Source organism: Oculina patagonica, chromosome 5 (assembly GCF_052425735.1).
Source record: "Oculina patagonica isolate OP01 chromosome 5, crgOcupat, whole genome shotgun sequence".
Taxonomy (NCBI): Eukaryota; Metazoa; Cnidaria; class Anthozoa; order Scleractinia; family Oculinidae; genus Oculina; species Oculina patagonica.
Window position 1 is genome coordinate 24,943,398 of NC_135762.1, and position 16,399 is coordinate 24,959,796.

General features: G+C 38.6%; 1 protein-coding gene and 1 non-coding gene across 2 annotated transcripts in view; one reads left to right on the forward strand and one right to left on the reverse strand.

Moving 5' to 3' along the window:
* Window positions 1-146: 146 nt before the first annotated feature.
* The window catches only part of LOC144653611 (uncharacterized), a 19,125-nt gene continuing 2,872 nt past the window's right edge, over window positions 147-16,399 (reverse strand). Inside the window, exons 4-23 of the mRNA XM_078513653.1 lie at window positions 16,278-16,362; window positions 15,858-15,905; window positions 15,560-15,685; window positions 14,908-15,030; window positions 13,936-14,064; window positions 12,522-12,725; window positions 11,230-11,427; window positions 10,322-10,558; window positions 8,908-9,150; window positions 8,141-8,347; window positions 6,635-6,712; window positions 5,872-6,015; window positions 5,208-5,363; window positions 4,968-5,102; window positions 2,868-3,062; window positions 2,418-2,453; window positions 1,984-2,148; window positions 1,714-1,839; window positions 1,166-1,344; window positions 147-255 (exon numbers count right to left, since the gene is read on the reverse strand). Of these exons, the coding sequence (XP_078369779.1) occupies window positions 1,166-1,344; window positions 1,714-1,839; window positions 1,984-2,148; window positions 2,418-2,453; window positions 2,868-3,062; window positions 4,968-5,102; window positions 5,208-5,363; window positions 5,872-6,015; window positions 6,635-6,712; window positions 8,141-8,347; window positions 8,908-9,150; window positions 10,322-10,558; window positions 11,230-11,427; window positions 12,522-12,725; window positions 13,936-14,064; window positions 14,908-15,030; window positions 15,560-15,685; window positions 15,858-15,905; window positions 16,278-16,362 (2,814 nt within the window). The 3' untranslated portion in view covers window positions 147-255. The remainder of the gene's footprint in view (window positions 256-1,165; window positions 1,345-1,713; window positions 1,840-1,983; window positions 2,149-2,417; window positions 2,454-2,867; window positions 3,063-4,967; window positions 5,103-5,207; window positions 5,364-5,871; window positions 6,016-6,634; window positions 6,713-8,140; window positions 8,348-8,907; window positions 9,151-10,321; window positions 10,559-11,229; window positions 11,428-12,521; window positions 12,726-13,935; window positions 14,065-14,907; window positions 15,031-15,559; window positions 15,686-15,857; window positions 15,906-16,277; window positions 16,363-16,399) is intronic.
* Trnap-ggg (transfer RNA proline (anticodon GGG)) lies at window positions 5,442-5,516 on the forward strand. Its single transcript has one exon. It is a non-coding gene; the product is annotated as a tRNA-Pro (tRNA).

Sequence of the window (16,399 nt, forward strand, 5' to 3'; positions counted from 1 at the left end):
ATGTCTTTGCTTCTTTTAGAGGGAAAAGTGCTACTTATATAAGAAGTGAATAATTTTATACCCTTAAAGAAAATATTCCAAACACATGATTGCAGTCGCGCCTGGTCTGGAATAGATTATGAACTTTAAACAAATATAACACGGTCTAACATTAACTTGTGCCTTTATTTTGTCTTGTCGAAATATGAGAGGTAACAAGACTGTTATAATCCCTTATTGAACATGGCTACTTCCTTGAGTTCTTTAGTGACGTATCTATTAAAAGGAAATTAAAATGAATTAATAATGAATACCGTAATGATTCGATTTAGCGCCCGGGGCGCTTATTTACTTTTGGCATCTCAAGGGAGGGCGCTTATTCGAGACAGGGGGCTTATTCGGGACAGGGCGCTTATTTAATTTTTTGAGAAACAACCAAATGTTTAAAACAAAACTTAAATAAATATAAAAATAACTAACAATAACAGAAACTGTAACAGTAACAAATTGTTAAAAGTCAGTTACTTCTAAAAGAACTGCTCATTTTAGCAGTGAATATATACCTGCACGGTACGGTGAATGTTCATGAGTTTATCTGCGATAACTAACAATAAGAAAACCTTATAACAGTGGGAGCGCTATTAGAAGGGGGGGTTATTAGAATAGGGGCGCTTATTGACAAAAACACATTCGAGGGGGGGGGGGGCGTTCTTCGGAAGGGGGCGCTTATCGGAAGGAGGGCGCTAAATCGAATCATTACGGTAAGACAAAAAAACCTGTACTATAATCGTGAAAACATAACAACGAAAAACGCGGCGATGATCCATTCCCGGGATCGGGGTCATTGTACCCAAGCAGCTGAAAGCCTGGTACAATTTTTTAATTTTTAAACATACTGAACCTCTCCATATTTTAAGAAAATTTGTCGCTTCTATTTGTGAGATTGAGTTTCTATCGCTCTATGAATATATTTCCCCGGTTCGATCGAATCTTGAAGTTAGACCGAGAATCGCCAACATTTATTAAAATTAACTCGTTAATTGTAATTGATATCTCAATGTACGGCTAGAGACAATTCTTTGTCATTATCCTCCCCCACCCCCCACCCCCCAACTTGTTTCTTGTCAGGTGGAAGAGAAGTTTATTTGCAGATAAACTGAAACATATTAATCAAGAGAAAACTGACCTATACCCTCGGTACTTTTAAGTCAAGAGTTTTCTCGTCCTGACCAAATGGGTTGACCGCTGTGCACTCGTACCGCCCTGTGTTGAACTCAGTGACCGCCCTGATTATCATCCGGGTACCGACAGGCGTCTCTTTGTCGTCCACCAACTGTACGAGTTTGGGAATACCAAGAAAATCACCTGAAAAGGAAATTGTCACGCTTATAAGTTTCTCCCTCTAGGATTGACGAACATTTCAAAACTGAGGAATAATTTAATCGACCAATCAAACTTTACTTAATGAGGATGACACTTAATAGTCATAAAACTAATGATTTTGTGGCCCTCTAAAAAAAAAAACACTTTGAATGATGGACACTTTTGTGATAGATAATCTCAAAAAAGAACAAAATCACATCGAATGTAGGACGGAAGGAAGGAAGGGAGGAAAGAAAGAAAGAAAGAAAGAAAGAAAGAAAGAAAGAAAGAAAGAAAGAAAGAAAGAAAGAAAGAAAGAAAGAAAGAAAGAAAGAAAGAAAGAATATACTGTAGCCGCGACATCTGACTCACTTGGAATATCTTCTGCGAAGCGCCAGCCAACAAGTGGTGATGGAGACGCATGCGCATAGCAGTCAAGAAAGGCTTCCTTGCTGGTCATGTTTATGCTTGAGTTTACACTGGTTATCACAGGGGCAACTGGAAAGAACAACAATACGATAATTTACATCACGTAGCTTCCGTACGACGTTTTTGCAATAAAATTCACGACAAGGCTACAGGAAAAAGGGAAAACATAAATTAAAAGTCTGGCCTCAGTGACGTAGGTTCTAGTCAGGGTACCTCCACAAGCCTCTGCAGAAGTCGCAGCCAATTGCAAAGTCTTGGTTCCATGTTCACAGTTTTTGCATGCCGTTTCTCCAGGTTGGTCCTGGTACGAGTTTTTGGGACAGACTCGGCACAAAGGCCCCAAACCGTCCGAGCTGAATTTTCCTGTTGGACACTGATCTATTGAAAGAAAATACAGCACCTAGACGTTAAAAATAAGTTTAAGTAAATCTATCCAAAATCTATATGGTGTAGGAGAAAATGGTTCACGTCAATATTGTTATCTTCATGGTGCGTTGATCATACAATAGATAAGGGATTTTTATTGATTGACTGCGTTTAAGAAATCAATATGAGCAAAGATAGACTATGTGAGACTTCATCAAATGACCATTTACTAAATTATCATTTATATTTTTTTATGCTTCACACAAGAAACAACTTCTTACCTTGAGTCCTTGGTACAAAGTCATCCATCGCTAATTCTGTAAATTTCATAACCATTTCTTATTAATTCCTTCACTCGGTGTTATAATTTTTAAATAAATTAGATTGTATTTTGCTAATGCATTATGCTTTACATAATGTCTCTCCTGCTACCGGCAGTGGTGAGCAACACCACTGTGACTCGAAAAGGGTAAGGATGCGTGGTTACGTGCCTAGTACTTATTACTGTCTTCATCAAAGGCAGCTTGTTGTGTACTGTTTCAGAACAAAGTAAAGAGGGAGTAAACTCTTTCTACAGCGAAAACAGAAATCATTGTTTCAATTGCATTAGTGACTTCAATGCCGAAAATGACTCTGAATGTATTTCCGGAAAACACATGCAGTTCGATATGAAAGATGATTACATAAATCCTTATAAAACATTTATGAACTATTAACTGTAAGCCACTTACTTGTCTCTTGTACCGTTGATCTCTTAGAAGAGGACTTTGTGACAGTCACGTGTACAGCGCGTGTGATTTCACCGTGTGTGTTAGCTGACGTGCACGTGTAGTCTCCAGCATCTGACGAGTCCGCATTTGTTATAGTCAGCTGTGTTCCTGTGGGATTACCGTCTTCGTCTTTCATTTGTTTTTGAGTCTTGGAACCTGTACAGTGGACAACCTTCAATGTCAGTTTTGTGAAGTGACAAACAACCTTATAATGAACTGAATCAGCATTTAGATTTTTTTATGTTAAACTCCCTTCTAATCGATAAGCAATCTTGTCTCCCTAATAAGAGGGTAGCAAAGGGTTTATGCGTGACAGAGGAAAAGGGCAAAAATTAGTCCTATGCGTGAAAATAAGGCAAAAATTATACTGTGACGTGTGAAAATAGCTGGAAAAGACATGTGATTCGAGAATTCTGCTGTTTCAAGTGTACGTGACACGTGAACTTGGTTAAAATTTGTGCGTCAAACGGGAACACAACACGCCCTTTGCTACCCTCTAATTAATAGCGGAGCTCGCACGGCGCCGAAGGCGGAGCCCCATTGGTTCATGCGGACAAAGCAGATAAACTGAAACCCGTCAAGCCGAAAAAGTTTGGTAGTCACGTGACCTTCCGTCCGTCCGTCCGTCCGTCCGTCCGCCCTGATTAGGACTGGGGACGAGTTGTCTTCCGGGGAGCCCGCGTTTGTTGGTGGGAAAATGTAGTAGGCAAAGATTTCAATTTTTAATTGCAAAGAAGCTTCAAAACGACTTCAGTCTCTAGATTCAATACGTTTATTCAGCCGGTCGAACAAAAAAAAAACTTATTTTTTCTAATCTCTGTGAGGAAGAGAGGAGGAACTTGGGGAGAAAAGCGACCGCGACGTGAATAGTAGCGAACAACAACGACAAAGAGAGCATGAAAGAGCCCAGCAAAAGAGCGAAAAGAGGAACGAAGTAGCGAGGAGCCGGAGAGAGAAAAACAAAGAGAGCAGAAAAAAAACGAGCGACGTTTTGAGAATGTGAGTATTAAAAGTTAAGTTATAAAATAATAGGCTTATTCATTTATGGAAAATTTCTTGTCAACGTTCACCGGATTAGATTCAAATAAATGATTAATCAGCACCACAGCTAGCTTTTTCAACTGACTAGTAGGCATTCGCTCTCAAATGTCGAGGAGCCTGTACTTTCCCTTAGCTGTGAACGTTGTATAGTAATGAAACAGGTCTCTCTAAATGTGTTTCGGAAAGAGGTAATATGCGTTAAAGTAAGTCAAGATGAGTAGAAAAGAGAAGAAAAAGAATGTAAAGTGAGAAAAAAGAAAAAAAGAAAAATAGTACTAACAGAAGTTTTTTTTTTTTTGGGGGGGGGGGGGTGAAGAAATGATGAAAGAGAAAGATAGCAAGGGAAAGGGTATGGAGAAGGGAGGGAAGGGGGTAGGGATAAAAATAGTGAGGAAAAAGAAAAAAAAAAAAGAAAAAAAAAAATAAAAGGGGGAGGAGGGAGGGTAAAGGTAAATAGAAAGCAGAAGAAAAGGGCGCAAGAACCAGTCTGCAGAAAAGAAGAAAAAAAAGAAAAGATAAAAAAAAAAAGTTGGGGAAAAGTATAGTCTGAAGCGGAGGGTGGGTGTGCCCCATAAAAAATTGGGAGGAAGAGGAAGGGAAATTTGTGTGAAGAAAGGAATATTTGAGTGATTGTTTGATTATGTAAAGCCAATAGATGAGTGTATTAAGGGGGGTATAATATGTGCTATCTGCGGGATACGAGGGAGTGAAAAATACGGTAATTTAGTATCGAAAAATTTATGTTAATATTTAATATGTTGAGAATGCAAAATAGATTTTTTTAAAGTATTTGAAAATAAGGAGAAGAAAGTGGAGTGAAAGAAGGAGGTCGCCCCCCCCCAAAAAAGTAGTAAAGAATAAGAAAGTTAAAGAGAGGAATTGATAAGAATAAAAAGAAGGGTAGAAAAGTTACTTATATTTAGTGATGATGAAAAATATAAAAAAAAGAAGGCAAAAAAGTATAAAGGGCAAATAGGGGAGCTCCGTTTTAGGCTTGCCTAAATCTATATATTAACTCACCTTTACCATTAGCTGAGTACTGCCAGTAAACAGAAGGCGCTGGTTCTCCTTGTGAGAAGCATTTCAGCACCACAGTGCCACCGGCTTTTACCGAAACAGCGTCTCCTGGTTCAAGTTTAGTGATCTGTGGCGATTCTGTGAATTAAGAAGAAAATATATCACGACCTGTAATTAATATCCTCTAAGCAGATAAGTTGTAAAAATCTCATTTTTTTAAGTTACCAATTGCAAGCAACTTACTTCCACAGAAAGTAGCTCCAATATGCAGAGTGTAGGTCCCCTTAGGACAAGCCGCACAACTTGTCTGTTGTGATTTGTCTTGGTAAGTTCCATTGGAACAGAATTCACAGAACGGACCCAAACCATCCTTGGAATAGCGACCAGGAGGACAAATAGCTGCCGGAATAAAAAAGTGACTTTTTTTTAGTAAGACTTCTGTAACTGATTTGTGTTAAGTAGCCCAGCTCACCACGAGTCTCTCGTAGCTCAGTTGGTTAGAGCGCCCAACCGGGATCTGGGAGGCCATGGGTTCGATTCCCGTCGGGGACTCAGATTTTTTCTTTGTCCCGTGATCGTGTCATGTTGAACATTTCATCTTCATTATTTATTACCGAGCTTAAAATTTACCATCTTTATTATTTACCACGAGACTAATACGAGGAGGTGCTAGGGTGCTTTGAAATGTTACGAAGCTGCCAGTGTGTTGTCCTATAGGCCCAAAACGAAATCATCTCTCCTCAACTAGGACACTACCCCTAAATATAATCGCAGTGACTTTTTGTGGCCTTATTTGTATGATTATTTTACTCGTTGTTACAACCCGTTTGAGTACAACTCCTAGATCACGTATATTCTCTTTAACTGAGGGATTCTACTGTACATCCAACAAACAAACACCACTCACGTCTACAGTCGTAAGATCCTTTCATTGAAGATGTTCCTGCAGGGCAGGCTTTACAGCTTGTCTGTGCAGTTTTGTCCTGATACGTCCCTTCTGCGCATGCCTCGCAGGCACCACTTTTGTAGTACGTTCCAGGAGGGCATTCATCTATGCAATAAGGTAAAAAAAAGTTAAAAGGCTTTGACATCATCAAGCTTTAAGCTCATCCCTTATACATGCAATTATTTGAACTCTGATTTATGAACAGTTTACTTTGCCACCGAAATCGTGTTTCCAAGTCCCCGGTTTAAAATGCCTTCGTTTGAGCTAATGTTTTTTTTTTTAAATGTGTAATATTCTCGCGAGATACTTGCTACCTTGCATTGTCCAAGATCGTGGTTACAAATAGACGTTTCACCTAATCATTGTATTCGATAACGTATTTAAACAACTATCAGTCTATTTCATGTGCATCGACGACTATTTCGTGGCCATAGCTATTATATCTACATGTAGCTCTGACACAATCTAATACTGCAGATGATTGCACTGCCTAATCTTTTCTTATTGATTGGAAAAAATTATGTTGTTAGTTCTGCCTTTAAAAGTTCTAGTGACCAATCAAGATCTAATTAAATTCTACAGAAATGGGATATATAGCCTCATACACCATCACTAATAATAGATGAAGAATAGTCAAAGGGAAGCGGCATTTAAATAGAGAGAAATTAATTTTTTAAGCTTAAAACTAAAAAGAAGATTTAAGAGAAAAGAGTCAATAACTTACAACAGCCCGTTAAACCAAATGATGAATTCCGAATGCTACCAACGTCACATGGAAGACTGGTATTAACGTTCTTATAGCCTGAGGAAAAAATTCTCAACATTAAAAATAGATGTTTAACTGATCTAATAAGCAATTTATAAAGAAGAGGGTTGAAAACTTGTGAAAAGTTTAATTTTAATACAAATATTCCACTACTTTAAGAAGTTAATATAACCCCGAAAAGCACTTTGAGTTTTAACTTCGATAAATCAAATGAGCTCCTATTCCTTTAGACGTACAAAAGTTGCCACATAAGGAGATAAATGATTGGAACCAGGAAGCTAAGTTTAAAATAACTGTTCAAGTCAACTGCGTTGGATTTAATCATCACTCCTTTTTAGGCGATGACGTCAGTCAAGCCTTGTGCCAGAGGCGGTGGGCGGAATTTGTACCACTTTCTGTCGCGATCGACCAATCACTAGGACTGAATAGAACCGAATGAGTTAACACGAAATCTCCGCAATCTCCGTTTACACGTGTTCAAGTGAGCACTTGTGTTTGTTGTTTTTGTGTTTTAGTTCTTTATTTTATAGTTCTTGATATTTACCTCTGAAAATAAGACTAAAACAATTATTCGCTACAACTTTGAGATAATCAACACTGATTCAACTCAGTACATCAATAACATTATGCTCAAACTAGTGAGGATCCCGGGGTCGGGTCGTAGGGAGGGTGGGGGGGGGAGGGGTGCACCTGGATGTGCCTTTGCTTGCCCTCTATAACCCCCCCATGACTATACTATCACACCACAGGGCGCACCCCGCCCAGTGACGAAGCCCGCACACCCTCCCTCCGGCCGCCCCAGAGCGGACGGCCCCAACGTCGGGTGACGAGCCTCCCCGCCCCACTGAAAGGCCCCCCGCGCCCCACGGGGACACCCCGCCGCGTCAGACCCATAGTCGCTTCCCCCGCCCGCGCGCGCAAGCGTGAGGCCTGGCCCGCCAGGCGGGCAAACCGCGACGCGCGGAAGAGGCAGAAGTCCCGAAAAGGCCCGATGAAGATATCCAAAAAACAAAAAAGAAGAATCACACACAGGAAGGAAAAATCCCCAGAAGTGACAGACTGCACTTTTGTGGCAATTTGAAGATGAAACCCATTTTCTATTTCATTGTCCAAGATATTCATCAATTAGAGACATATTTTTCAATAAAATAGATCATATAATTTCGAATCCCCAGCAGTTATCAATTTCAACCTTGATTGTGCAATTAATGAACTCCACTGACTATTATATTAATATGCAATTAGTGCAATTATATCGTCCTGTATTGAAATGAGAGACAAATTATTATCAAATTCTTGATCACTGATTATTTGACTAGTTTTGTTTAATATGAACATAAACTTGATCACTGACTATTACGTAATGCTATTTGAAAGTTTTAAAGACAAAACTTAATGAAATATGAGGATGTTTGAGAAGAAGAATTACTATTTCGAGTAGACTGATACATTTCTACTTCTTACCAACACAATGTGCGACTGGTCTTGGTTGATGAGAAATAAATTTCCATATTCCATCCGTGTATGATCGACACATCCACCACCCATTTGTACCAAAGACCTTTCCTCCTTGAGGACATATCCTAGCACAGTATCGGCTTCCTCCACCAAACCAGTTGCATGTCCACGAACTACCGGGGGGACCCTCGGGAGGCAATTGACAACGATATCCTGTATGTAATATAAAGAATACTTAGTGAAATATTTCTTTTTAACAGAAATGTGAAGTTGCATTGTAAGATTTTCAATTTATTCTTTTTGAACACGATTTTTAACTTTTTTTGCTGTTGTAACTTTTACATTTTTAGGTCATTTTAGTATCGTTTTATTAGTGTTGATTCCACTAATTCTAAGATCCAATATGACAGCGGCTAGACAAAATGGTTTATTTCGCTCGTCATATGACGTCATGTTGTCTTGTTGACACACAATACACCCCAAATCTGGCTTTTATTATCGTACGTTTATTTCTCTGGGACCAATGTGGCGAGTTGTATGCGTTAATATGGATTCTATGCTCGTTGGCTGGGAGAATTAACGACAACTTTATTTCTACTCATTTGATATTTTTACTGCTGCAGATAGATAGAAAAAGAGAAGCTTGGAAATAAATTCAGTTCCATTTTGTCAACACAATTTCCCTCGCCTAACGGGTCGGTAAACTTGGAAATTTTTTTTCTTGGAAGTTTTTTGATAAAACGATATTAACATCTCACAGCCTCGATTCTTACCTCCGACCAACACTATAATTTTACACTGAGCCGAGTTCCCACTAGCGTCGACTGCCTCGAAATATAAATAGTGTCCAAGGTGACGAGTGAAGTATTTGCCGTCTATAAGAGGAGGGGAGTATCTAACGATCCCAACATTGTCACTGAAAATCGGTCTTGAGATGTTCACCCACACGGGGTCATTAGTGTAGGACACTTTGAAAATCCTTTCTGGACAAAAGATGATCTTTGGGTCTTCATGATCTAAGAAAGTGTATAAAATAGTTTTGATAATAAGACGATTTATTTGATTTATCTAAGTTAAAGGTTTGTGTGGGTTTTTGAGGTCGACTTTTACTTCTGAAACGGAATCATAATTGCAATCCAAGGTTTACTGCTAGCACTAGTAACTACAGTATTGTCCTTGTCCGTGAGGTCCTTGTCCCGACTCGAATATGATAAATTTTCCTCGATATCTAAACCGGCTTTTCTTTTTTTCAGCTCACGCTCAAAGATGCCGGAGACGGGTGACAAAGAGGATGTTATTAGCGAGACCCCGGAAAAGAATACCGACAGGAGAGCAATAAAAAACACACATGCAACTTTTTTAAAAATTATTGCGATACAGTATTCACTTGTTTACGTGACTCGCGGATAAGGACCACAACCGCGGACCGGGCCAGGACACGACACCTTTTCGAATACAAGAAAAATACTTCAAAGGAAAGTTGCCACTCTGGAATTAACTCGAGAATCATAAAAGCTATCTCAGGGAAATTTCAGCCGAAATTTTTGATTCAGGTAAGATATTCAAGTTTATCACTTTTATTCGCGGACCAAGGACCACATACTGTAGTATTAATAATATGTTAAGGAAAAGAATATGTAAAAGGATCACTTGCCTAAATATTTGATTGAGACTTAAAAAGACCTTTCTTGTTATCTGCAGATCTCTGATGGTGAGAGGAGGGATTCGAAGGACGAATAGCTAGCTAGGGGATATTTTCTTTTATCCTTATAGGATTCGCCCTCTGGCCCATTGGCCAATTTATGTTTTCCCGTGGGCCTGGAACGAAGTGACCCAGTGGATTATCACGTTGGCATCATGCCTAGCCATAGTTTTGCCTTTCACGTTTTTCAAGTTGCAAACTTAACCGAATATAAAACACAAAAGCCTAGTCCATGGAGATATGATATTTGATTAAAATCTAAAAATTTATTGTTAATTCATTGTAACAGTTATTTTGTACTCCTTTTTGCCAATTTTCCGTTCAATTTTGAGCTTGCGTACTCCACTTCTACTCTATTTCGAGCAATTACTTCGCCAGTTTTTATATATATGGAAAAGGATATCTTTTATATAAGTTTGCAAACTTTCTGCTTTTTATGACAACAACACTAAACAACAACAACAATAACAACAACGGACACTTACCTCTCACATTAACATGAACCACACAGTAATCGTGTTCTCCAATTTCATTCACCGCCACCCATTTGACAATCGTATTCCCATAGGGGAATTGATAACTGCTGCTGACACCGGGCGGGCTTACAGCGGTTATGTTCTTGACGTTAGCTGTAGGGCGTGTCCATTTATCACTGACGTCTGCCGTGCTCATTCCGGGCTTAAGAACCACGTATATGTCAGCAGGACATGAGATGTATGGTTCTTTCAGAATAAAAAAAATATATATATATATATGTTTGCCAAATACTGTACAGATACTCAGAGGAACCATTTATAAAAATATAGTTAGAGCTAGCATTTTTTCGTTTCTATATGATTTCGAACAAATGACCCTTGGTTACGTAGTTACTAAACATCCAGTACATAAGGAATAGCTTACAAACCGCTATGTTAAACTTGTATTGGTCCTTTTAATATGCAAAGTTCTAGTGAATATTCAGACCACATTCGGTCCTGTCGCTTAGGCTTAAGCGCTTTTATTCAATAACGTAAATTGAAATAGCTGTTTACAATATCAAAATAACACAACTTCGACTCATGTCAATCATTTTTAAGTTGGAACTTAAATTGGTGTTTAGATCAAGACAAAATTCCCTTGTTGATGATTTTCTTTATTCCTATGACCCGTCTGTTGACAGAAGGAGATCTTAAATATTGATATGTGTGCTTTGGTGAAATTTTATCACGAAAGACACTTTGTGATGCCTATATCATAAAGAGCTTGCATCTCATTAACACATCTGTCAAAATCAATGGACCACATTTGGGTTACGAAATCATGTCTAAACGCAACATGTCCAATTAAAACTTCTTAGCTTATGGAGAGGCCTTAACACTGTAACGGGGTTGAAAAGTTTTCTTATATCACTCACTTGGATGAATCTTTTCACAAGTCGGTTCAGTTCCACTCCACGTACCGTTTGCCTGACAGTCTCGTGTATAATCTCCCTTCAATCTGTATCCATTGTAACAGTAATATCGGCATCTGTCACCATACCTTTGGGTGCTTATCCTGCACCCGTCTTGCACCTGACCGTTCTTAATGTCATTTAATAACGGACACTGTCTTCCTGATAAAAAAGGAGAAAAGAAATGCCAGAATGTTTACATATTTTTTCAGGTTTGCTTTTCACAACTGCTTAAGTTGTGTTCATTACTGCGATGATCTTTTTGCTTAAACATGTATATCGTTCCGCAGTACAAATATATGAATTTCATATATTCGTTTCATAAAGGTAGAAGTGCTTTGAACGGGCTATCAATATAACATTATTATCAATACACGCGGCCAAATTGAAAACCTATTGAAAACATGCACTTTGCGGGCCGCAAATGACTTCTAGCGGGCAGTTAATGCATTGACGGCCCTGCAGCTGATTGGTTCTCAGTTCATCATCCGATTAATTTTAACCAATCAGCGTCGCTAACGCGGGAAAACCATTCAGGTGCGTACGCGTACAGCAAGAGTCTCGAACAGTTTTTCGACAAGCAAATTGTGTTCGGTAGGAAAAATCAAGTCTATTTGTTGTAAATGGGACAAAATACAGCTAAAAGATCGGATTTAGTAGCAAATGCACAAGGCGAAGAGACAAAGAGAGCAACTCCTTGTTGTCTTGCGAGAAACGAAACATCGTTCACTTGAATTGTGTATCTCCGGTCGAGCTAATTTAGCTAAAGCAGTTGAAGGAATTTTAAAGTATTATTATCCATGAATCAATCCATTGCTCATTATTTTCAGAGACACTGCAGCTAGCTCTTCTATACTACAACTACACAATAAGACATAAGCCTCAGTAGCATCGTGTATAATTTTCATTGCGACGAAGTAAGAACTTGTGTTATTTGAATTAAAAATCATGATGCTAACTTCATTAAACTGAATGTGTTACCTATCTGGATGTTAGTTGGCCTTGTTTATTGATAAAAATGATAATAAAATGACTTTTTTCGGGAATATTGTTTATTTGCTCCCTTGTAGTGTCATTTGTGGCCCTTGCGCTTCGCGCTCGGGCCACAAATGACACTACGCGGGCGGAAATAAACAATATTCCCTCAAAAAGTCATTTTATTCCCTTATTGATAACACGCCAATAAAGAGAGGGTGTAACACGCGTAATGCACTCAGCACGTTCATCTTTCACGTTTTGAATACAACCTGACTTACCTATGCAAGATGTTGGGTAAGGCACCCAGCTCCCTTGTGGCCCGCAGCTAGAAATCACGTACGCTTGCGTTGCTGGGACGTATCCTTGATTACAAACAACTTTACACTTGTCTTCATATTTGTTTTGTTCTTTTTGGAAACATCGAGCGGGTTCAAGTGTACCATGAGAATCCCTGCCAGAGTTAAAGTGAGGACATGTTTGACCTGTGCAAAACGGTAAAAAACGGGGAATAAGTAATATTAAATCGTATCATGCGAATCATGCAATATACTATCGTAAAATTTCGATAATATTTATTCGGGGTTCTTATTTCCGGGGAAAGGGGGGCTGGAGGTTGTTATTACAGGATATTTTGTATTGCATTCAATCATATTAATAGAGGGAAATGGTTAGGAATCCCGACAAAGTTCTTTGTGGTATGTTTTTGTTCGCTATTTTGGGGGGGACCCTGCAAAAAACCTGACAAAATACAATAGGTGGTTACGTGTGTTCATGTAACTAACCAATAGAAACATTGCGATTAATTACGTAATTCATGCATAGTGTATGAGCGCAAAACAAAAGATGTGCAGGGTCGTGGACCTTCCAACATAAATCTTGGCCTCTTTGTTTGCTCCTTTGATGTTTGCCGGGCTTCCTAACCATTTCCCTATATTAACTATGATTCAATGGAAAGGCGTTTTTCGTGTATAAAGGTTTAGGTACCTTCTACAATATCGAAATTTTACCCTCTGAATATAACAATATGAAGCAAAGACATGTTGTAAGGTATTTGCACGGCCCGGTCGTATCGGTACAAATTAAATCAGCTCAATGAAACATAGTGGGAAATCCAAAAGAAGAGAACTCGCACCGGTCAAGCTCTCCTTAGTTTTGGATAACCCACTTCGTAAAATCCCGCCCAACGTGGCTGATTTAGTACCATCTCTTGTGACCGGGACGTGCAGGGTCCAGAAAATCAAAAAACAAGAAGCAAGGCTCCGTATCTTACGGTGCGGGCTAAAAAAAAACGAGGTTGAAAAGTTATGTCCTTCAGAATAGAGAGAAAAGCATTTTGGAGACTGTATATATGGTGCGTAGGGTACGGCCCGTATTATATCTACAGAGATCCCTAAGAAATCCCTGAGTTTATATATTCGGGGTGGGGGGAGGTGGCTTATTCTTGGCCGAAAAAAGATGGGTGAAGACTTATTTTCTAGGGCAGGTTAAGGCTATATCTTGACCTACAGAACTAAAACCTATGGATAGCTCCAGCTGCTTTTGGTTTTAAGCTGTTACTGGCGAGAAAAAAAATACTCTCTTCAATGTTCCTCTTTTGTACACGACCGTGACACTAGCTTGTCTTTAGACTGCTTTACGAGCTAGTTACCTAAATTTAAAAAAAAAAAACACTATACCACAGCTGCTACATACGTTGACAAGATTTCCTGTCCTTATAGGTGTATCCTTGCTTACAATCACACACGAAGCTTCCGGCGTAGTTTCTGCAGGTAGTAGTCGTCTTGTCGCAGTTATCCTTTCCTTCTTGGCATTCATCGATATCTGGCGAACAAATGTGGAATAAACAATTAAAATATAACTCAAGGTTAAGTCTGCTTTCATTAGCGGCCCATCAGTCTGGTGCTAGTGTCTACGGTGTTAGTTGCGTTGGGTGACCCCATGGATGAGAAGCCATTCGACCGTAGGGTTCACCTTGGTGGATATATCAGAAAGAGCACTACAGCACTAACAACTAGAGTAAATCCAGAAAAAAATTGTTAACTTTCAAAATCAGTCCTTTTTGAGCAGACAAGGGCGGATGGCACAAGTGGGATTTTTTCTCTTGTCGGAAAACAAATGCGATACGTGATCTCTCTAATGACAACTTTCAGTAAAAATTATTACTATTTTTTCAATTCTTGCTGTGAGTAGTATGGAAAGGATGCAATGGATAATTGGAATTAGTTGTCAGCCGCCATTGTAATGTTTTTCTTTTTTCTTTAATACAACAAAGCAGGCTCTGATGTTTATTCTGTTGTGGCGTATTCAGCTGTTGCGAGAAAGGTTGTCGGAAAAAAAGTACAAGAGTGTATTTTTGCACTTGAGTAATTCGTTTTTCCTCTCAGCAGCCCTTTACTGTAGTTTTATTTTTACTATTGCATGTCTTAGAGTTTAAAAAACTCTTAAAACTCAGCGTGGCTAAAAGTACCTAGTTTCCACGTGTCTGAAAAGAAAAAAAAAACGTGCAAATTCACGTTTTTTATGTCGTTATATCTCGCTAGTATTTAGCACGTTCAGTAGCCGGCTATCTTCTTTTACCCATACTACCGTTCGATCTTGCCGCATGCACTTCTGTGCTTTTTTTCGACAACCTTTCGCGAATAAACGGTATATGAAGAAGCTAACCTTCGCAGCGATATCCGTCCACCACTCTATAACCACTACTTCGACAGCCGCAGTGGTACGAGCCTGGGCTATTGTGGCAATACTCACTACACCCGCCATTATTTCTTCGACATTCATTCACATCTGTTTAAAAAAAACATAACGTTATAAAATTGTTTCTGGAAATAATAATAGAAAAAATTTGGACTAGGAGCTTTACGAAACGCATATAAATTAACCCTAGTGAAAGAAGGAGAAGAGCTAATCTTGGCCTCTTTGCATGATCTTGCATGGCGCCAATATCAAAATTTGGGAAGCCTACTATTTGCTCTTTCTTCTATAAAGTTCCTGTTTCATTGGGCCAGTCTGATATTGCAGTCTCAAAAAAATTAACTTATGTCTTTTTACGCTATTAAAATAGTACTCAGAATGGTCTTGACAATTATTTATATAATTAAAATATCTGTGTACAGTCATTTAGATGATGTTGCTATTAACGTTGTTGTTGCTGTTGTTGTACATGATGATAATGATGATGATGACGATAATGATGATAATCAAGACGATGAGTTATGATATTACTAAAATTTAAAACATGCAAAATTACACTAGCAAACTGAGAAAGTATCATAACTCACACATACCTAATGGAATTAATACAAAAAACACATACCACTACAACCCCCTTGATAGTCTGTGTTGTAACCTTGTGGACAAGAACATCTAAATGAACCAATGGTATTGTAACACGTGGCAATTTTGTCCTTGCAGCCGCCAGAGTCCTTACATTCGTCGATATCTGCAAGGAAAATAATGTGTTATCTGCTTCTTTATTAATTGAAAATAATTTCAATTACGAAAAATATGTTCGACAGTACAAAAATTAATCAAGATTTGTGTAGGTACTAATTAATAATGATGATGATAATAATAATACTGTAATATCATTTGTGTTGCTTTGGTTTACTCACCAACACATTTTCCATCAGATGTTTTTTTGAAACCATCTCTGCATTTTACTGAAACAAAGATGATCATATACAATAAATCGACTAATATCAACAGGTAAAAACTCGGAACTTTATTTGATCACTAAACTAGATATGACACCCATTCGCATTAATCAGTAAATTTCAATTGTCTGTAAACTGTTTGATTAATAATTCGTCATTTTTGTCATCGTTGAACGGGGTAACCACATCGAAAGATCGAAACTGTTAGCTCCATTTTTAAATAAATTTCTATATCATTTTTTGCTAAAATATAAAATCAGCTTAATACTACCATAACGCCTAGCGAACTGGCACGACCAAGGAGGAGGAAGCCTGGGGACGAGGCAGTACAGTAAAGATTTTAATTGAAGACATATTCAAGAGCTCTTTACTACTCACGTGCAATCGTGTTCCATTGGTACTTCACTTGATTGTTGAAACTAAATATGTAAACCCTCCGTGGCCGTGATGTTATAACAGACACCTGCGGTAACAGAACAATCAAGAGAAAATCAAAATAA